Source organism: Lissotriton helveticus, chromosome 5_1 (genome assembly GCF_964261635.1).
Source record: "Lissotriton helveticus chromosome 5_1, aLisHel1.1, whole genome shotgun sequence".
In the NCBI taxonomy this organism is placed as follows: Eukaryota; Metazoa; Chordata; class Amphibia; order Caudata; family Salamandridae; genus Lissotriton; species Lissotriton helveticus.
Window position 1 is genome coordinate 1,945,599,695 of NC_136065.1, and position 23,514 is coordinate 1,945,623,208.

A 23,514-nucleotide genomic window follows, 5' to 3' on the forward strand; every position below is an offset into this window, starting at 1 on the left:
GTCTTCTCTCTAAACATACACCAGTCCATGTTTCCTTCCATGCCAGAACAGTGGGTGGCCTCTGAGAACTCCACAATTGCGCAATCTCTCTCTTGGCAATCATATTCCCGAGGGTCACCCACTGAGTCTGAGCCACATCATAGTCAGTCGGCTCCCAAACATTCAACAAGCATCTCCTAGCTTCAGGCAGCAACGTAACACCCGTGACCTCTTCCATAACCGCATGCACTCTGTTCCAATAACGCACAATTCGGCGAAGATTTTGATGTCCACGAGACTCCCTTCTTCGACGTCGGCGAGGAGATTGGAGTCGTCGACGAGACCGACTTGAAGCTTACACACACCATGGCACAAGTCGTCGTCACTGTCGTTGTCAAAGAGGTAGATAGCAGATTTCGTCATCGGAACGACCGTCGACGATCCCGTCAACGATTTTGCACGTTTTTTTAAAGGAAATATGCGTAAGAAGGAGCCGCGGACGCCTGAGAGGCAGATCTCGAGGGCGTATGCGTAGCAGGAAGAGGAGAAGACACAGCAGGAGCCTTCAGGAGTTCAAGCATCTAGTTCTTCAGGAATGGAGATGGCATATCCTGAACACTGCTACGTTTTGAGGGGGCTCTAGACCCAACTGACGCAAGCCTTTCTGCATCAGAAAGAGGTGAATCCTTCTTCTTCAACCTCTGCAACCAAAGGAGGAGACGCCCCTCCCTGTCCTTAAGGGTCTTGGTGAAGAAAGTCCTGCAAATTTTACATTTGCCCACCTCATGCTCTAGATAGAGGAAATAAATACACTTCTTGTGAGGTTCCTCAGAATAGAGCCGCAACTTCCCACAAGAAGCACGAGGACGAAACAAAGACTTCTTACCTGAAGACATCTCAGAAAAACAGAAGAAATCCACAAGGAAGTTCAGGGAGACTCCCTTCACACGACGTGCGGTAGAAAATCTGAGGGCCTGAGCCTCTGAGGAGAAGGTTCTAGAGGGGTGCTTGCGCCTGATTGGCTGTAGTTTGGACTAACATAATGACTTGGATAAGTTTTGAAAGTGCTTTTTTCTTTTAATGTATTCCTATGTGTTACTGCTATCCTTGGTACTTATAAGTATTTATGGTTTTAGAATGTATGTAATTATGTTTCTATATACATATATTGTTGGTTTTTATTGCTAATTTATTTACCGTGGGGCTCCCACTTCGACGACGGGGAATATTGAAGCATGTGAATCTATGAAAGACACCCCAATACTGGAGAACTTAAGCCATGTTTATATATAGCATGAAATGGGTGATACATTAGCTGAAACCAGATCCGGATCAGCAATTGGAGTCAGAGCATAATCTGGTATGGACGTTTGTAGAGACGAGCGATGCTGATAAAGAAAGCGACAAGAGGACCTGCAGCACTGCCTGGTGCAGGCGGCAGAGTGGGCTGAGTTTAGAGGGTCAGCTAGTGTCAGGGAAGGACCCACCAGAAGTCTGAATAGAGGTCCTGAAGGATCCACAGAACTTGAGGCACACCAAAGGGATTCAAGCTCATCTTGAAAGGACTAAAGGAACGCCATCTAAACAGGATCCAGCTAAGCAACTCATCAAAATACTCCAAAGCATCCAAAACACAACTGCCAGACACGTCCTTGACCTCCCATGCCAATCTCTGATCACACCACACCTGAAGGAACTCCACTGACTCTCAATACCCAAGCAGGCACAGTTCAAGCTTCTCACCCACACATACAAAACACTACAAAATACAGGCCCAGCCTATCTGAACAGCCACATACATTTCTACCAAATCCCCAGGCACCTCCGTTCAGCCAGACTCTCACTAGCACACATACAATAACAGGTCAGGAGGTGGAGTCTTCTTATACATTGCTCCTAATGCGTGGGATGAACTCACACATCAGAACCTCCTCTTCTCTTCTTGAATTCAGAAAAAAGCTGGCTCTTTGAGTAATTCCCTTTGAAGCTATCCTCACACACCTGGAAAGGCGCCAGTATTCCGACTTGGGTCATAAGTTGATATAACACTAAACATAACAAAAGGAAGTGCCTATATGCTGGCTCATTTTCATTATGTTTGGAGGGAAGGGGACGAAGTAACAACGAAGGCTGATGGAGCCCTCTTGTGATTCTGCAGGAGATATTGCAAAAGTTTCAGGTCTGGCACCTGTAGAGACTCACGGGGTGAAGAATGTGCAATTACTAGTATCAATATGGGCGCGTGATATGGAGAACTACCCCTCACCCACACCTAAATAAACACCTTACAGCGAAATAGCACATTTCACAAACAGTCCTTAAGAGCTAAAACATATCCCTCTTGGACAGGAGAGAGCCATCTCCTTGTTACAACAGCCATTAAAAATGTACTACAGAATAATCACCAAATAGATCTTGACACACATCTTCCATTTTTAAAGTGCTGAATTCACACTGCTGGAAATGGACAAGACATGAGAGGTGCTTACCTTAAGCATTGTGTCTAGAGTAGCACCATCTCCATGCTTTAAAACAGTCACATATACCTACAGAAATTAAGAAAAGAATGATAAAGTGCTAAATAAATGTTTAAAACACACTAGAAAGTGAGATACATTTGAAGAAATGAAATATCTCAATGTAGAATACAATGCAGAAGTAACGAACCATGCTACAGGTGATACACCAGCATTTATGTACATACATAGATCACTTATTACAAAAGATAAGTAGACACCCACCGCACTTCTGAGGTCAGCAGGAAGAACTTGCTTTCCATCTACATGGTCCTTAAAACGGCGCCGTGCCTCATCAATTGTTGGTTTGTGTCCTGCTTTTCCCAGCTTACCTAGCACTAGACCTCTCAATAGTGCATCCAGGTGTCCTATAGTAAATGAAAAATACACACGCTGAAAGATGGGTCACTTTCCCAATTAAAAAGTAATAGTAACTCACTGTCTAAACAAAGACTGGTAGTAATTTAGTACTTTCCGTAATATTTACAGGACACTGGCTGGAGTGCTGTGTACAATAATAAGTGGCTGGCCAAAGGTTTTGCTCAGAAGCCCGCCGTCAGACCTACCCAGCCATATGGGTGTAGTATACCATGTCGGTATAGTCTTGAGTTTATTTCATGCCTCTTTCATCCACCACCAGAAACGCATGGCCCTTCATCTCACTTTTGCAGGTTTGTTTTCATTTGCGCATTCTATCTTTGTCAGCGTTTTTCTTTCTCATCATCCTTTCTTCCCCCTTTTTTGGTTTTCTCTCTCTTGCTCTGAAACAGAGTCTGGTGAGGAAAAATAAGGGCCAGTGCCCAAAATTTAAAGTACTAGTAAACCCCACCTGCAAATTAAGCACTGCACGCCTGCACTGCTTTGTCCCACCATGAACCCCAAGTTACAGTTTTATAGAATAAACACTGCTAATGTTTTGCCTGTAAATCACAATTTCCTTGAAAGAAGCCAGCAAAGCAAGACAAAGAAACAAGTTACCTACCTCTTGTAACACTCTTTCTGGAGTATACTCTATTTAACTGCAGATTATTCATCATTAGAATATACCCAGGTGCTTGACTGAATATTGAGGGTTAGTCTAGTTATGTTCCCGTGCACTGCTAGGTGGCACTCTGACTTCATACATCCACAATTGACTGGACCAGTATATAAGCAACACCCCTGCACATTGATGTCACTTTATTGTATCTTACTCCTTCTTTGTCCTTGGACATAGAGCGCAGAACTATTGTGTGAGACTGTATGACGAAAAGCAACCTTCTGTGGTGCTTCGTGGCTTTATGTAATGATGCCCATATTGCAGCCTGGCAGATTTCTATAACAGGCACCGCTTTGTGCTACACCCACTGTAGCAGCCGTCAGGGGGCTTCCTTTCTGGCAAGTGTGTAGCAGATTTTTAAACAGAGATCAACCCATTTTGGCAGAGTCCTCCTTAACCCCCATGCCCTTCTTTGCACGAGAAAATCCTACTTGGTGGTCCTTTGTGCAGTCAGAGTAAAAACTTAGAATTCGGGTCTAGGAGATTTAAGCTTCCCCTTCTCTTTCAATGGGAGAGGTTGGACAAACAACATTGGCACAGTAAACAACTAGTCACTGTGAAAAGGAGTCACAACCTTAGGTAGGAAGGATGCCTAGAAAGGAGGACCCTCGGCAACAATTTGTCCTGACAAATGGTGGTGTAAGGCAGTGGCACTGAAAGAGCCTGAAGTTAACATGTGCATGTTATGTTATGTTATGTAGCTTTTATATAGCGTACGGCTACTCAGTAAGAGTGTCCCGACGCTTTCCACCAGCAGCTCAAAGTAAAATAACACAACACAGCTAAAAACAGAAGACATCAGAGAAAAATAATAAAAACAGTGATGAAATGATGGCAATGAGGAAGACAGTCTTAGGTGTCAAATGCCTCAAGGAGCATATATGCATCGGCTTGAAGTACACGCAAATGAGAAACGTCAAGACCAAGTTCAGGTATCACTGTTGCATAAACTGTTAGGAGGAAATACGTGAGCGGAAAGGCCAAAAACAAACTTTCATAGTGTCCACCACAAGGCTTTGCCGGGCTAAACAACAAAAGGATATCAGTTTAGCTTGTAAGGTAAGGATTTTTTGGGCACCATACGAAATGACAAATTTGCGCCAGCGCCCAGAATAGGTAAACTTAGTGAAAGGGCATCTGGCCGCACGGATGAAATCGACCACCTTGGTCAGTAGGTTTGACATATTTAATTGTCATTGGTCAATCTCCATTTGAATTTTCTGTTAGGATGGGGAAATTGCTGAGCGGGCGTGAAGAGCCCCAAAGATTGAGCTGTGTTACGACTGATTGACGTAGAGTAAACTGTTATGTGTAATCTTGGTGCATCGTAGGTGGTCTCACTAAACCCATGAACATAGAATAGTCCGCCAACATGTGGGGAACCCCAGAACATACACACATACACACACACACACACACACACACACACACACACAAATATATATCTATATATCTATTTATTTATATATATATATATATATATATATATATATATATATATATATATATATATATATATATATATACATACACATGCACACATATACACACTCATGCACACATATACTGCACACAGGCGCACATGCATATACACAGGCGCGCATGCATATACACAGACGCGCTTGCATATACACATGCACATACAAACATATACAGCCATACATACATATACGCACACACACACACACACACGCACAATGTACTTACTTTTGGTAACGATATATCTGTAAGAAACATTAGTAGTGATAGATTCCTTACCTTAGAATTACCCCCAGGCGTCAGACTAGTTCCAGTACGTTTTCGTCAGCAGTACTCCCCGCGCGTCGGTAGGCGTCGTCGTGCGGCTCCGCGTGCGTCGTTGGCGCCGGGATGACGTCGCTGGAGCTACTTAGACGCACCCACACGCCCTGACTTCAGTTCTGTACACGACTTCCCGCACCAGGAACGCAGAGCCATGCAAGAAACTGACCACTGGTGACATGAAACTAGGGCCCTGAAAGGGATGACCCTAACCCTAGAAACCAGTTAGCAGAAAGGGAAGGATGGGTGGGGCGGGAAAGAATCTATCAGCACTAATGTTTCCTACAGATATATCGTTACCGAAGGTAAGTAACTTGCGCATCTGAAAGAAACATGTAGTGATAGATTCCTTACCTTGGAATATATACCCCAGCAATACCAACCCCGGTGGTGGGTCTGCGAACCAAGATCACACCAGAAAGACCTGGAGAACAGAACGACCAAAGAAGCCGTCTCTCCAGTCTTGGCTGTCCAGGCAGTAATGCTTGGTAAACATGTGCAGCGAGGCCCAAGTAGCTGCCTGACAGATGTCATGCAAGGGAACTCCCCATCCCAAAGCAGTAGTGGCTGCCGTCTCTCTGGTGGAATAGGTGCGCAGTCCCATCGGAGGCTCCTCTTTAGCCAAAGAACAACAAGTCTTTATGCACAGAACAACCCACAGAGAGATGGTCCGCTTGTGCACGGCCCACCCTTTCTTGGCGCCCTCGTAGCCAACAAAGAGCTGGTCATCCACCCGGAACTGTCGTGTGCGATTCAGGTAGTGTGAGAGCATGTTTTGGGTCCAGACGGTGGAGCCCCTCTTCCTCTTTTGAGGGATGCGGAGGCGGAAAGAAGGTGGGCAAAGTGATGGTCTGTCCGATGTGAAAGGCAGTGACAACCTTTGGCAGAAAAGAAGGAGTCCTTAGAACAACTTTGTCCGGTTGGACAGAGGGAAAAGGAGGTTTAGAAGAAAGTCTGGAGCTCACTCACTCTTCTGGCAGAAGTGATGGCAACCAGGAAAGAAGTCTTTATAGTGAGAAGACGAAGAGGACAGTTGTGAAGTGGCTCAAAAAGAGCACACATCAGATAAGTCAGGAATAGATTCAAGTCCCACTGAGGCATCACGAAAGGGACCGGAGGGAACATGTGCGTGATGCCTTTCAAGAATCTATTTAGAACAGGGGACTTCAAAAGGGAAGGCTGATCTGGAAGCCGTAAAAAGGCTGAAATGGCCGAGAGATAGCCCTTGATAGTGCCCAGAGCAGAGCCCTGCGGGGCCAAAGGTAGAAGAAAAAGAAGAACCTCTGAAAGAAGGGCAAAAAGGGGATCCACAGCCTTTGCTGTGCACCATGCCACAAATGTATTCCACCTGCAGGCGTATACCGTTTTAGGGGAGGGACGCCTGGCTGCCAAGATAACATCACAGACTTCGGGAGGCAGGTCGAAAGACGTCAACTGCCGCCGCTCAATCTCCATGCAAGGAGGTGGAGGCTGGACAGTGTCAGGTGGAGGATCCTCTCCTGCTGCTGCGACAGAAGATCCTCCCGAAGAGGCAGACGGATTGGGGGATCGATCGGCATATTGAGTAGCTCAGGATACCATACTCTTCGAGCCCAGTCCAGAGCCACAAGAATAACTTGGGCCCAGTCACGCTTGATCTTCGTCAGCACTCTGGGCAGATGTGGTATACACAGAAAGGCGCATAGTAGACCGCAATTCCACTCGCGATGAAAGGAGTAGCCTAGCGAGTGCCGCCTTGGAAATTCCAACGTGCAGAACTGCTGACATTGGGAGTTCTCTTCGATGGCGAGAGAGATCTAACCAAGGCTCTCCACACTGCTGAAAGCGACCTTGCACCAAGTTCGAGTGCAGACGCCATTCGTGATCCATCATGCACCGACGGCTGAGTTTGTCCGTCCTGGCGTTCAGAGAACCGGCCAGGTATTGAACCACCAGGGACATGCCCTGATGTTCCAGCCAAGTCCAGAGGCGCAGAGCCTACTGATATATGGTCCACAACCCCACCCCGCCCTGTTTGTTGCAGTACCAAATGGCGGTGGGGTTGTCTGTGAACACCTGTACTACTCACCCCATGACAGAGGGAAGGAATGCCTTCAGTGCAAGTCGGATTGCCCGAAGCTCTAGAAGGTTGATATGGAGCCAGGACTCCGCCGGAGACTAGAGGCCTCTGATCTTCGCCTATCCAATGTGGCCGCCCCATCCCAGGAGAGAAGCATCCGTCACCACTGTGTGCTCCTGTTGGGGAAGGGAGAGGGATCTGCCACTGACCCAATCGCGATTCGTGAGCAACCACTGCAATTGTCGTGCAGTGCCCTTTGAGATCTGGACGTGAACACACAGGTTGCCCCGATGCTGTGCCTTCTGGAACTTCCGGTCCCACTGCAGAGCTCGCATATGCCATCTGGCATGATCCACTAGCAGGATGCAGGAGACCGTCAGACCCAATAGTCGAAGGGTCATCCTGACCGAAACGCGGGATAGAGGCTGAAAGATCGGAAGGATAAACCCGAAACTGTGCCGAGTCCAGAACCGCTCAGATGAAGAGGAGCTTCTGGGAGGGACTCGGGTGTGACTTCGGCACGTTGATGGAGAACCCCCGCGAATGCAGGAGGTCGGCCGTAGTCTGGAGGTGGGAGACGACTGTTTGGGGCGAGCCTGCCTTCAACAACCAGTCGTTGAGACAGGGGAAGACTGGAACCCCTGATCTGAGCAGATGAGCTGTGACCACCGCCATCACTTTCGTGCACACCCGAGGGGCCCTGGTGAGGCCGAAGGGGAGCACGGTAAACTGAAAGTGCTCGTGGCCCACCGTGAACCGCAGGTAACGCCGATGGGCAGGCAGGACGGGAATATGGAAATAAGCGTCCTGCGCTAGTCTAGGGCAGCCAGAACCAGAGCCAAAGTCAGCATCTTGAACTTCTCCTTCCGGAGGAAGCCGTTGATGCACCTGACGTCCAAGATAAAACGCAGGCCCCCTTTGCCCTTCTTGGGAATCAGAAAGTAGTGGGAGTTGTAGGAGAGTAGGGTCTGCTTCCTATGGTCACCCCCACTTTTTGCTTTTGCTTTACTGGTTTGAGACTTAGATGTGGCTGTGGGCCTACTAATCAGACCTACAGCCCAGATGCACTCTCTAAATTCACACCATGTACTCTAGGTACATCCACAATTGAGAATTGGTTCACCTTATCAGCCCCTGTAGAAGTGTACCCTAGGTACTCAGGGCATATGTGTAACCAAGGCCTACCAGGGGCTGCAGCATGTATTATGCCACCCCTGGCTGGCCACTCAAACTGACACAATTGGCTGATCACTCAGCTGTGGCAAGGTCGTGTAATCACCCCTTGCTTAGGTATAGTATTCTATATCTACCCTTATATATAGACACACAGTAACCTACAAGTCACTCCTATGGCAGGCCTTAACAATCCTGGAGGCAGAGTGCTTGGTTATGGGAGAGATGGTGCTCTAGCATGAGCTGAGCCTGTCTGTAGCTTTCGGAACTATGTCATTATAGCTATTCTATGATATCGCCATACCATATACTCTTAATTGCATTATAATCCTCGCGGTTGAATGCTAACTTTGGTTTGGCTTTATCTAAACATGTAGTGTAAGGTGTCATACGCTTTGGAATACTACCCCCTCGCCAACTCTGGCGATGGGGGTAGCATTCCACCCTTCTAGAGGGAGAAGACATGTTGTTGCTGACTATACCGGTTAAAGTTAACCAAAGCCCCAGCGTCACAAAGTGGACGCTGCTGTCACAGACACAAGTCTGACCTCCTGCTGCTGGGAGTCCTTCCAGTCACGGAGGTTTGGACAATAGGTTTCCTGCCTGGAGAGGTGCGAGCACCACTCCAGACAGGACTTTCTGTATTGGGACAGGGAGGGCTGCATAGAATGAGACACTGCCTGGGGCACACTAGGTGCTCCATGCATAGTCCAGTTCAAACCGGTGCTGGGGCACTCGTGCCCCAGCTCTGGCGCAAAACTGGACAAAGGAAAGGGGGTGTAACTACCCCCCTTCCTGGTCCCACCCATAGGAGGGACCTAGAAAGTAATCCAGCCCCTTTTAGTTGTATAAAGGTAGGAGCTGAACCCCAGGACTTTGGATTAATCCTGGAATCGACTTGAAACGAAACTCTGAACCCTTCGACATTCACCTGAGCTGAAGACTGAAGAATCTCCCTTGTGGCCAAGGAGTAACCACCCTGGGCAACCAGGCACCATCCAGCAACTCGACGGCTTGCTTTGTCCCTGTTCCCGCCGGACCCCGAGCACAGAGCCTGACAAGACCTCGACTCCCGGACTTCTCTGACCCCACTGCACGACTCCAGCACAGCTGAGCCCCGTGGAAGGTGTCGGACCCCGTGGAACCAGGCAACTTGGAAAGTCTTCAACCTGCTAACAGCGCAGCTCCTGAGGCACCCTCGAAGCTGTGCACTGGGGACTGAGACACCCCAACACAGTGCTCCACCTGCACCGAAGACCAGCCCTCCACACTTCACAAGATCTGCGTGGGCCCTTCTGCTTGTGTTCTGCTCGACGCGTTGTCCCGGTTGCTGGCCAGTTGGCTAGTAGCCCTGTGACGATGATCCTTTTGAAAATCCATCGCTGGTCTGGTTGCTCCAGACTGGCCCATGCTTCCCTGAAAAGGTGAAGTACCTCAGACCCTCCTGGTCTGCACCAGAAGCCTTTTGTGTATCCTGCGTGGGTTGTATTTGCTTAGGCTTGTTGGCTCCGATCTTGAAGTCGACCCCTCCATCTGCGAGAACCTTCGTGGGACAGCTCTTCTCTAGCACCTGGTCGTCCTCGACGCCTCCTGGTCCGCGTGGCTGCAAAGTCAAGCTTCACGAGAGCACCCAATTGCTCCTTGACGACATCTGGTTCCTTCCTGGTTCCACCCGGTCACTGGCTAGTGACCTAGACTCTGTCCCCTCAGCTTTCAGGTCTTCTTCAACTCCGATCCACCCTTGGATCCCCCCGGACATCTTTCTCCTGGTCGCCTGCAGCATCTTCTTCCAAGCCTCCATAGAAATCAACGAGAAAACCCGACACACTTTGACACCTATGCACCCGCAGCCCGTGGGTGAGGTAACGCGAGCACTTCGGTGCTCCTGTAGGGATTGACTATCCTAGTGTCTAGTTTTGTTAGTTGTATCTTCCTAGTTAGACCGGAAGTGTCCTGAAACTCTATTTACTCACCTTTTAAGTTCCTATTGACTTTCTATTGACTCTCGCATGAGTGTACTGACACTGCACGCGCCGCCTGTGGGCCTTCTACTCCTAACCTAAGGGTCAGATGGTGTAGCCCCAGCGATTCCCTAGGCCCTAGGCCTTCTCCTTTCACAAGTCGTGGTTCTTATACCACTTGCTTAGGATATGGTTTTACGCGGCCCTTGGGCCTAACTTTAAATTGTGCTATTTAAAGTATTCTGATTAAGTAACTTGTTATGTGCTTTTGCCTCTGATCTCATAAAGAGTTCAGAGGAGTGTGTTAGTAAATAAATACATATATATTTTATATATATCCTGTGTGGTGTTCTTTCATTTGGTATTCAAGGGGTTACATATGGTAAAACAGCTGGCTTTACACGCCCTCAAGAGTCTTTTAGCCTAAGACTGTTCTGTCTACGCTATCACTAGGATAGCTGGTCTATAAGGTTGACTTACAACCATCACCATAAGGATTGTTTGGACTGGTGCAAGGTCTTCACTAGAATAGTGAACATCATATACCAGGCCAACTTCTCACAGGAGTAACAACCCCGCCCTACTTCTGGGCCAGGAACGCGCTCGATGGCCCCCTTGGCCAAGAGGGCCATAACTTCCTCCTGCAGAAGTTGCAAGTGATCCCCTGACATGCGGTGGTACTGGGGTGGCATGGCTGGAGGGGTCGTCTCGAAGGGGAGGGAGTAGCCCCTTCGGACGATTTGCAGCACCCACCTGTCCGAAGTGATGGTATGCCATTGGAGCATGTGAATGCGAAATCTGCCTCCAACAGGCGTGGAATGGGCCTGAAAGCTCGGACTAGGAAGGCTTTGAGGCAGATGCTGCGAGAGCGGATGTAGACTGACCAGCTCCCTGACCCCCGGTTACGCCATTGCAAAATGCGCGACTGCGTTGGGGTTGGTTCTGCGGCCTGTGGCTGGACGAACGTGCGGGGGCGCCCCTTCCGTGGCCACGAAAGGAGCGAAAGGCAGAAGTTTGCTTGTGCTGGGCCGACAGGCCCAAGGACTTGCCCGGAGCCCTGGAGTCCTTAAAGCGCACCAGCGCGCTGTCTGCCTTGTCGCCAAAGAAGCGACAGCCATCAAAAGCCATGTCCATGAAAGTGCTCTGGACATCCCCATAAAAGTTAGTGGACCTCAGCCAGGCGTGACGACGAATTGCCACAGTCGTTGCAATCGCTCTATCCAGCGAGTCCGTGGTGTCAAGTCCATATCGAATGGAGTACCGTGCTGCATATCGCCCCTCAGCAAGAGCCTGAGAGAGCAGTGTCTTGGCCTCCTCCGGACACTGGGGCAGCACGTTTGCCACCGTATCCCACAGAGAGTGGGTGCAAAGGCCCAAAAGGCATGCAGTATTAATGGACCACAGTCCTAGACTGACAGAGGAAAACAGTTTCTTGCCAAACTATTCCAGCCTTTTGGATTCCCGGTCCCGGGGTACGGTAGGGAATGCGGTTTGGGACGTGGAGGCCTGGATAACCAGACTCTCAGGGGTGGGTGGCCAGAAAGCAGGGGTCGCCCTGAGCTGGGCCACGTTCAGATCCACAGGAGGAACTGCGGTGGGCTTGGACCAAGTGCCCATCAGAACGTCAGTGATGGCCTCATTAAACTGCAGCAGAGTCTCTGAAGAGTTTACTGGCGGTTGAAGCACCTCGGTGAGGAGGTTAGTCCTCATGGGCGCTGCAGAGTTCTCAAGGCCCAAGGCCTTGGCCGCCTTGCGCAGCACCAAAGCATAAGATGCTCCCTCCTCCATAACCACAGAAGGAGGAGAGAGAAAACCAGTGTCAGGCGAAGTGTCCAGACCACTGGCCTCCCCAGCTCATCTGCCCAGTCCTGATTTAACTGGCACTGCTGTGTCAGAGGGTCCTCAGACCCCTCCCAGTCCTCCCCTTCATCCGTATCCTGATAAACAAGCAAAAAAAACAGAGCCGGGGCAAAGGTGAAAAGCTCACCGGTCGGCGTCTGAGATGGCGTCGAGTGGGGCCGTTCCGACGCCTAGCCAGAGCTGGGCTGAAACCGGGGACGGCGTCGTCAGAGGACGGCACCGTAGGTGGCACCGAGGGGGTCGGCGCCAGCGGAGGCGTCGCAAGGTCAACTGGCGTCGACCAGGATCCAGACCTGGATCCCACAGGGTCCTGCGGCGCCGGGACCTAAGTCACCGGCGGCGCAGAATCCGAAGCCGTCGGCAACACAAGGGTAGGATCCCCAGTCGGACCCCTAGGGCCCCAAGGCGCGCCGGCGGATCTCGACGGCGAAAGAGTCCTCATGGTCACGAGGAAGTCTCTGATCTGCTCCGGAGTCGCATTGAGTCCAGGGACCGGAGGGTGTGGGGCTGGATGCGACTGTGTGGGCCCTGCCAGAGCCGCGTGGGAGGTGCCACCCGAACCCTCGGCCGAGTCGCGTGAGGGGAAGTCTAAGAACCACTATGCTTCTTGGACTTCTTTTTGCCATGCCTCGATTTACCCGGGTACAAGGACTTCGATCTGGACGATCGGTGAGGACTGCGGCTCCGCGACCGGTCCCTCGACTTCCTTCTCGACCAGGACCTCGAGCGGCGCGGCGCCGACTGCCGGAGCTAAAGTACCTTACGGGAACGCTCCCGCCTAGCCTTCGACGTCAAGGCCCAGCAGTCGGGGCACGACTTGGCATCGTGGTCAACCCCCAAGCAGTAGAGACACCGGCGGTGGGGGTCGGTAACCGACATCAGTCGGTGACAGGCGTCACACGGCTTGAAACCAGGCATCCCTACTGCCACCAGGAGTCGGTCAACTCGAAAAAAGATAGACAAAAATGTCCAAAAAGTTATTAAAAAAACTGACTAAGCTCTTCGCGGATCTGCGCTTGCTGGCGCAGAAAAAAGAAGAACTGACGTCAGCGCGCAAGGGCGGCGTCTAAGTAATTCAGCGATGTCATTCCGGCGATCATGACGCAGACGACGGAGCCGCAAGACGACGTCCACCAACGCGCAGGGGTACTGCTGACGAAAACTTTCCAGATCCAGTCTGACGCCTGGAGATATTCCAAGGTAAGGAATCTAACACCAACGTGTTTCTTTTAGATCCCCCCTACTTAAAATGCGCCACGGATCGCGTTTGCACAGTGGTGAAGGGAGTGGACGGGGCCTGAGGTGCCATGTGTGCAAACACGCCCTGTGGCGTGTTTAAAGTTGGGGAATTAATTCCCTTTCAATCCTGAGGGCCCCTGGGGGCCAACGAGCCCACCAGGTGCTTCCAGTAAGCGCCACTGAGCTGAGTTGCAGAGAGGTGGTCTAGGTCATGCCCCTTTTTACACATCTCTGCAATGCAGCTCTGTGGCGCTTACTGGGGGTACCTGGTCGGCTAGTTGGACCCCAGGGACCCTCAGCATTCAAGGGGTCTTAATCCCCCAACTTAAAATGCACAATGGGGCGCGTTTGCACAGTGGTGAAGGGAGGGGGCGGGGCCTGAGGTGACATGTGGAAACACGCCCTGTGGTAAATTTTAAGTTGGGGAATTAATTCCTCTTCAATCCTGAGGGTCCCTGGGGGCACACAACCCCACCAGGTACCTCCAGTAAGCGCCACTGCGCTGCATTACAGAGAGGTGGCCCAGGCCACGCCCGCCCCTTTTTACACCTCTGCAATGCAGCTCTGTGGCGCTTACTGGAGGTACCTGGTTGGCTAGTTGGACCCCAGGGTGTTGGACCCCAGGGTGTGTCAGGATTCAACTTTTAACAACCACAGGGCGTGTTTGCACATGTTACCGCAGGCCCCCCCCTCCCTTCACCACAGTGAAAACGCGCCTGTAGCGCATTTTAAGAGGTAGTTTTTATCCCCCTGCCCTCTTATGTACTAGGGCCTTCCAGAGGAGGTCATGCTAATCATAGGAGTACCCCAACACATAGTGTTCCCTAGTGTATGTAGGTATTTTAACTGTATTCCAAGTGTCTTTTAGCATAGCACTGGCTCTAGGCCTGGTTAATCCGAGTCAGTTACCACCAGTACCCGCCTGAAAAAGTTGTGGGTACAGGATGATTTTGCTACAAGGCCTCTTCCTGCTCCTCTGTTGGTTCTTTCGGCACATGTATAGCTTCTTCCTGCACTTTTCGTTATTTCATATTTGTGGACTTCTGTTGCTTCTTTCTGCATTTCTTTTGCATCTTTCTGTGCGTTTTTTCTTCTTTCTTCACATGACCTACCTCTGTAGGCATAGTTAGAAACTAGTATTTGAAAAACCTTTGAAATTCACTGAAAAAAACATAGGTTTTAGGGAACGTTCAGGCCCAGGAGCTGCAGCGTTGTCGCCCAAACCCCCAGCCGCGTCGCGCAAGCGTCGGGGGGGGGGGGGGGGGGGGATGAGTCAGAAGAGCGATGTCGCTTCCTCGACTTCTTGTGCCTAGACTTACCCGAGGACTTAGAGCCCGACGAGTGGTGTCGACTCGCCGAGCTGTGAGGACTGTGGCCCGCGACTGGTCCCTCGACCTCGAGCGGCGTGGGGCCGACTGCCGGAGCTCAAGTCGCTTACGGGACCGTTCCCGCCTAGCTTTCGACATCAAGGACCGGCAGTCTGGGCACGACTTTTCAACATGGTCGGCCCCTAGGCAATAAAGGCACCGACTGTGGGGGTCGGTAACCGACATCAGTCGGCTACAGTCGTCACATGGTTTGAACCCGGCCATCCCTACCGGCACCGGAGTCGATAAACGACTCGAGAAGATCCAAAACAGATCGAAAAAAGTTAGTCAAAAAGTGACTAAGGAGTACTGCTCGTCCCGGAAAAAAGAAGAACTGACGTCAGCGCGCAAGGGCGGCGTCTAAGTACTCAAACGACATCATCCCGGCGAACACAACGCAGACGACGGACGCGGAGCCGCAGACGACGCCTACCGACGCGCAGGGGTACTGCTACGCAAAACTTTCCGGATCCAGACTGACACCTGGGGTTATTCTAAGGTAAGGAATCTAACACTAACCTGTTTCTTTCAGATACACCCATACACACACTCACCCACCCATACAGTCCATCACAGATGCACTCTTGAAACCATTCACCCAGTGAATCACCCACTCACACATCTATGCACAGAGTCACACACATCCCACCCACAACACTCAGGCACCCATACAGATACTCAGACATCCAATCATTAACCCATGTAGACACTCATGTAGCTATTCACAAACCCATGTAGCCGCTTACACACCGACAGACAGATATAGACATTAACACAGTTTAGTCACTAACCCATGCATTCAGTAAGATACCTTTAAATACTCACTTATAGTCAGTCACGCACCTACTAAATCATCCAGACACTTACACACTCATTCTTCAATAAGCCTTTCCCTATATATATTAAACATATTTAAACTTTACAGAAACACAAAGTCACTGGATGATGTCATCAGTGATGTCATTTGAGATGTCATGAGTGATGTCACTGACCATGTCATGAGTGATGTAATATGTGATGTCATCAGCAGTGCATTGAGGGGGCCCGAGTTATAGTTAGCTGAACTAACTATAACAGGGGAATTGCTCTGGTTTTGTACGAGTGAAATGTCCAACTAACTATAACTTTCCCTAAAACCTATGTTTTTTTCAGTGAATTTCTAAGGTTTTTTTAAATGCTAATTTCCAACTTTAACGTGCCTGAAACCTATGTTTTTTTCAGTGAATATGTGGGCGGGAATTATTCAGTGCTGATGACTATTGATGAGTGTCCCCTGGAAGAGAAGTGCAATATATCACTATTAAGTGGTGTGCTCATCTAATTCTTCAATTGAGTGGTATCTGGTATTAGAATTGTGCACCCAGACTCCGGGTCATACTATCATCCTACCTAAATGATATCATGTTATAAGACATATCAAGTGGTTTGTATTTTTACCGGGCTCAAAATTCTGAAGGCATCAATTTTATGGGGCTCTTGCGGTGCTTTGCTTCCAAGAAATCGACTAAAATCAAACGTATATTCTTTATCTAGGATACAGTGGTCTAGTTGTATGAGCTTCATCCTACGGTATTAACTGGTAACTAGAAGTGACTGTTGTACATCAAAACAATCGCCATGGCATCTTTATAGTAAATGGGGCGAAACGCAGGACCACATAATAAGGACAAAAATGGAAAATGCAGAATTACTGGACCAACCAAGGTAAACTCCACGAATACCTAGTCAAACTTTAATGGCCACTGGAACAGTACATTAGTAAAATTAAGTACTGCTATTCTGAGGTAGGTGTGATGGAAAGATGGTGGATCCACCCAGCTACTATAATCTACCTTTCTAATTGGTAAGTGGCTAAAAAATGAGGTGGTCAAACTACATTTAGATCTACGAGAAATCAATGTTGTAGACCTACACGTAGATTTAAATAATTATTGTTCACAATTTGCATTTTTCAAAGATTTGCACACTTAGGATAGAGAACAAATCAGCGGCTAACTAAGAATGTTGAATCCTTTTAAGGTAAGTCTGCCTTCAACACAGTTTGTTTCATTAAAAGATCCTAGAGCTCAGATCTATCAAGGCAGTAGTGTGCAACATCTTCCAAGTCACTGCCTTAATATCCAATTCATCTTAAGAATTATCTTATACTGGGAAAATGTAAGACCAGACCAGACTACATAAGCCAATTCTTACACTGGGAAGGAAACAAGCTTCCGGGGACCGGTTTCTGGCATTTCAGCCGTCTTCGGCCCGGCTTGCTTGAATCCTGATGGTGCAATGAGCAAGGGACTCACATCTGAGTATACCCTTCCACGCTTAGGGTGGACAAAATTATTTACAACAAGGGGTGGTGATGGACGGAGTCTCTGAATTAAGCAGAGTACTCTCACCCAGTCAAGAGATCAGGGCTAGATCCAACACCGTTTTTTAGCTCATTGCACCATCCCAGTTTCAGAACCTGGCTGTATGCAAATTAGTCTGTCCCTGGCCCAGTGCATCATGGGAACAGGGCAGGGCAGACCAGACCAGACTACATAAGCCAATTCTTACACTGGGAAGGAAACAAGCTTCCGGGGACCGGTTTCTGGCATTTCAGCCGTCTTCGGCCCAGCTTGCTTGAATCCTGATGGTGCAATGAGCAAGGGACTCACATCTGAGTATACCCTTCCACGCTTAGGGTGGACAAAATTATTTACAACAAGGGGTGGTGATGGACGGAGTCTCTGAATTAAGCAGAGTACTCTCACCCAGTCAAGAGATCAGGGCTAGATCCAACAGTAGTTTGGTCTGCCCTGTTCCCATGATGCACTGGGCCAGGGACAGACTAATTTGCATACAGCCAGGTTCTGAGCTGGGATGGGGATCAAGCCCTGATCTTTGGACTGGGTAAGAGTGGTCTGCTTAATTCAGACACTCTGTTCATCACCACCCCCTTTTCTGTATCGGTTTTCAGATGCTGGCACTTCTTTTACGACTCCTTTCTGTAATAGTTTGGCAACCTCCAGATGTAGCACATTTAGATGCTTTATCTTTTCTTGGAGGTTGTGAGGGTGGTTTCTCCAAGAACTCCTGGGTATGAATGTGTTTGCCAATTTCCAACACCTACTTGCCTGTTGCGATCTTCTGCTAATCCTTTAGGAAAGAACTAATCCTGATTTCCACCGCCAGTCAAGAGGGAAGCGGTGGCCCTGGGAAGTCAGGCTCTACATCCCCTGTTGTCAAACTTTAATGATTGGTTGCCTCTTTGGGAAAAAATTTTTTTTCAAAGGTTCAAAACATAACTTTTGAACACCTCCTGTAGTGAATGTATCATTTTAAGAAATGCTTGCACCGAAGTGACAGATGGAGTTTTAAAAAACAGGCTGATCTGCTAGAGCTACATTGGTGGGAGACTCTTAGTATTGTTCTTCAAGTCTCACTGCGAGTAAAGGGTCTCTTCCTCCTCCTCTTCATAGTCACTAAAGAACAAGTTACTTACCTTTGGTAACGCTTTTTCTGGTAGATACAATATCTGCATGTGGATTCCTCACCTTGTGAATATCCCCTTGCGTCAGCAACATTCGGAAATTCTTTTTGTAGCTTCGCGCCGACGTGGACTTGGACGTCATAGAGGCACGACATCACACACGACTCCGCTGACGTCACCGACGCCTACAATAGGACCACGCCGGCGTGATGACATCAGTTACGCCCTTTTTTCCGTGCCTTCGAGGCACACGGACGGACCAATGACAGTAGACATATACACAGTATACGCAGTACAAATATCAAGGTGTAACACACAGTGTGAAGCAAATGCAATAAAACATTTGAAATAAACAACTTGACAATAAAATAAATACATTACAGAAACTCTGGAATAGAAGAGTGGACAACGGGGAGGCGGGTGGGTCAGTGAGGAATCCACAGGCAGATATTGTATCTACCAGAAAAAGCGTTACCGAAGGTAAGTAACTTGTTCTTCTGATAGATACATCTGCCGTGTGGATTCCACACCTTGTGAATAGAGTCCCACAGCAGTCCCCACTCCCGGAGGAGGGTGTCCACTCTTCTAAACCAGGAAATCCTGGAGAACAGAGCGTGCAAAGTGACCGTCCCTCCTCACTTCGGAATCCAAGCAGTAATGCTTCGCGACAGTGTGGAGGGAAGACCAAGTAGCCGCTCTACAAATATCCTCTACAGGAACACCTCTAGCCAATGCCGAGGTCGAAGATTTAGCTCTTGTAGAATGAGCCCTTATACCCTCTGGAGGTTCCTTACCAGCCAAAGAGTAGCAGATCTTTATACAGAGGACGATCCATCTTGACAAAGTTCTTTTATGGACCACTCTTCTTCTTTTGCAGCCAGCAAACCCAATGAAGAGCTGGTCATCCAATCGACAGTCTTTAGTTCTGTCCAGGTAAAAGGACACCGCCCTCTTAGGGTCCAGACGGAGTAATCTCTCCTCCTCATTGGAAGGGTGTGGGGGAGGATAAAAGGTAGGGAGGGTAATGGATTGACCAAGGTGGAAAGGAGTCACCACCTTTGGGAGAAAAGCAGCCCTGGTCCTAAGAACCATTCGATCAGCATAAATGGTCAAGAAAGGGGGCTTGGAACTAAGAGCTTGAAGCTCACTTACCCTCCTTGCTGAGGTTATTGCTACGAGGAAGACTGCCTTAAGAGTCAAAAGCCTCATAGGACATTTGTGAAGAGGCTCAAAGGGAGCACCCATCAAAAAGGTCAAGACAAGATTTAAGTCCCACTAAGGCACAATAAAAGGAATAGGAGGGAACTTATTCGTGAGGTCCTTCAAAAACCTTAAAACCACAGGAGATTTAAATGAAATGAAATGAAATGATTATGCTCTTGTATAGCGCACAACTACCCGTAGGCATCTCGGCGCTTGCTTAGGGAACCCGTCCTGGTATTCCCCTGTGAGATACCCCGGCAGGGTGTCCACAAGGTGAAAGCCAGGCATCCCACCGCGAGGGGCCGTAGTGGAGATTAAGCAAGCTATTGCCCAGAGTCGCAGAGTGTGACCCCGTGAGTTGAGTAGGCACCGGAACGAGAATGAGTAGTCACCGGAACGAGAATTATCGAGTCCGTGGAATTTTTTAGCCCGAGACCCACCGAGGCGGGGAATCGAACCCTGGTCCACGTCTGATCTCAGCTTCCAGGTCTGCCGCCTCTAACCACTGAGCCACGCTTCTCCTTAAAAAGAGATGGCTGGTCAGGCAAGCAGAGAAATGCCGACAGCGCAGAAAGATAGCCCTTAACTGTGGCAATAGCAAGCCCTTGCTGCGCCAGAGAGAGGGCAAACTGGAGAACATCAGACAAATGGGCTCTCAAAGGGTCAATAGATTTCTCCCCACACCAAGTAACAAATTTTGACCATCTATATGAATAAATAGACTTAGTGGAGTCACGCCTGGCTGACAAGATGACATCCACCACGTCAGACGGGAGAGAAAAGGAATTCAGGTTGCCCCGTTCAATCTCCAGGCATGAAGGTGTAATGTCTGGAGGTGGGGGTGTAGAACCTGCCCCTCCATCTGAGAGAGGAGGTCTGCCCTGACAGGGAGACGGAGCGGCGGGTGAGAGGAGAGGTGGAGAAGATCTGTATACCACACCCTTCTTGGCCAGTCCGGGGCGACCAATATGACTTGGGCCTGGTCCTGGCGAATCTTCCTCAGAACCCGAGGAATCAAAGGTATGGGAGGAAACGCGTAAAGGAGTTGATTTCCCCAACTCAACTGAAACGCGTCCCCCAAGGCTCCTTGCATCGGATACTGGAGACTGCAGAAAGACAGGCAGTGAGCATTCTCGCGAGTGGCGAACAGGTCCACCCGAGGAGACCCCCACATCCGAAAGATGTCGTGAACCACCGCCGGGTGAAGCCTCCACTTGTGCTCGGCAGAGAACTGCCGACTGAGACTGTCTGCACGAACGTTCAGAACTCCGGCCAGATGATTCGCCATCAGACAAATCTGATGGTCCTGAACCCAGGACCAGAGACGCAGAGCCTCTCTGCAGAGACACTGCGACCCCACACCTCCCGGCTTGTTGATGTACCACATCGCGGTCATGTTGTCCGTCAGGACTTGAACCGACTGACCGCGAAGGGAAGGGAGGAAGGCCTTGAGAGCCAAACGTATCGCCCGCAATTCTAGAAGGTTGATGTGAAGCAACCTTTCCTCTGGAGACCAATGACCCTTCACCTCCAGATCCCCCAGATGAGCACCCCACCCTAGAGTGGATGCATCCGTTATCACTGTGACCACCGGAGGAGGCAACTGAAAAGACTTCCCCTGAGACAGGTTGCCTTCCACGCCCCACCAAGACAGATCCGCCGCAGCTTCTCTGGAGATCCTCACCGACTCCCTGAGATCTCCGTTGTGCTGATACCACTGCCTGCGGAGGCACCACTGGAGCGCCCTCATGTGCCAGCGTGCATGGTTGACCAACAGAATGCATGAAGCCATCAGACCGAGCAGGCGAAGGACCTTCAGGACTGGAACGACCGCTCCATTGCAAAATAAAGGAATCATTTCCTGTATGTCGTGAATCCTTTGAGGAGGGAATGCGTGACATACAGTTGTGTCCAGTACAGCACCTATGAACAGGTTGCGCTGGGAGGGCACCAGGTGAGATTTGGGTACATTTATCAAAAAACCCAACCTGTACAACAACTGGGTTGTCTCCTGCAGATGATGGAGCACTCTCTCGGACGACTCTGCTTTGATCAGCCAGTCGTCCAAATACGGGAATACAGGAATCCCTGACCTTCTGAGATGCGCCGCCACCACCGCCATCACCTTGGTGAAGACTCGAGGCGCAGTAGTAAGCCCAAACGGAAGGACCGCAAACTGATAGTGCTGCCATCCCACCGTAAAACGGAGATACTTACTAGCTGACTTCAGGATGGGGATGTGAAAGTACGATCCTGCAAGTCGAGCAACACCATCCAGTCTTCTTCCAGCAGTGCCTGAAGAACCTGAGCAAGGGTGAGCATCTTGAATTTTTCTTGTTTCAGATAAAAATTCAAGATCCTGAGATCCAGGATTGGACGAAGCCTGCCATCCTTTTTGGGGATCAGGAAATACCGGGAGTAGCATCCCTAACCCCTTTCCTGCTCTGGGACCACCTCTATCGCACCCTTTCTTAACAGAGTTTGGACTTCCTCCTGTAGGAGTAACAGATGTTCCTCTGAGCAATAACCCTGGCAAGGAGGGTAATTGGGAGGCAATTCCCGAAAGGGAAGTGCATACCCATTTTCTACGAGATTGAGAACCCAAAGATCTGATGTAACAGATTCCCAATCCTGTAGAAAGTGTGTAAGCCGACCCCCCCACCGGACCCACATGATCCTGAATGGCGGATCTAGGGCTGCTTCTCTGTGGCTGGGGGGTTAGAGGAGGTGGAGGTGGAGGAGGATGAGGCTTGACGCCCTCGAGGACGTGACCTTTGTTTTCCTCTGTATGACCTATTCAAGGTATTTTGCTGCTGCTGCTGTTGATGCTGCTGTTGACCTTGTCTATAGGTATGAAAAGAAGAGCGTCCAAAACCTCTAAACTTTCTGGCCGTTGAACCTCTTACTTGAAGACCAAGAGATCTAGCAGTTGCCCTGCTATCCTTAAATCTCTCTAAGGCTGTATCTGCCTTCTTGCCAAAGAGTCCTTCACCATCAAAAGGCAGATCTAACAACGCAGACTGCACATCAGCAGAATAATCCGAGGATTTTAGCCAAGCAGAACGTCTTGTGGCAACCGCAGTGCCCATGATCCTTGCAACAGAATCTGCAGTATCTAGACCGCTCTGGATAACTTGACGAGCTGCCGCTTGAGTATCAGATAAAACTTCCTCAAAGTCACCTCTGCAGTCTTCTGGAACCTTTGGAATCAATAAACGCATTGAGTCCTTAAGTGCGTGCACATACCTTCCCATAAGACAAGTGGCATTCGTTGATTTTAACGCCATACTTGCGGAGGAGAAAGTTTTCTTGGCCACTTGATCCTGTTTTTTAGCTTCCTTGTCACCAGGCACTTGGGGGGAAAAGCACCAACTGACTTTTTTGAGCACGCAGCTTGAATCACTAGACTTTCAGGAGAAGGGTGAGATGATAAAAATGCAGGGTCCTCAGGAGCCACTCTATATATCCTAGCCACACCTTTTGAGACAGCAGGAGCAGAAAGAGGCTTTTTCCACACCTCCATAATGGGTTCAGTTAACGCCTCATTAAATGGGAGTAATGGTCCCACAGCTGAGCTCGGTGAATGGAGAACCTCTGTAAGCAGATTTGATTTAAATTCAACAGTAGGTAATGTCAAACCTAAAAGTCCTGCTGCCTTTTTCATTACCACGTGATATGGCTGAACATCCTTAGAGGGCGCATCCGGACCTGATGGCAACACCCACTCTGGGGAAAAATCAAGACCACTAGCATCAGCTAGCTCCTCGAAATAATTCTCATCCAGTTCACCTTCCTCCAAGTCTGAATGAGACTCATAATACCTCCGTTCTTCCAGGAGACGTTGAGCTTCTC

At 49.3% G+C, this 23,514-nt stretch overlaps 1 protein-coding gene across 1 annotated transcript in view; it reads right to left on the bottom strand.

The window, feature by feature from the left end:
• The window catches only part of NPEPPS (aminopeptidase puromycin sensitive), a 1,244,137-nt gene that overhangs the window by 193,536 nt on the left and 1,027,087 nt on the right, over positions 1–23,514 (bottom strand). Inside the window, exons 18-19 of the mRNA XM_078645599.1 lie at positions 2,721–2,863; positions 2,469–2,525 (exon numbers count right to left, since the gene is read on the bottom strand). Of these exons, the coding sequence (XP_078501725.1) occupies positions 2,469–2,525; positions 2,721–2,863 (200 nt within the window). The remainder of the gene's footprint in view (positions 1–2,468; positions 2,526–2,720; positions 2,864–23,514) is intronic.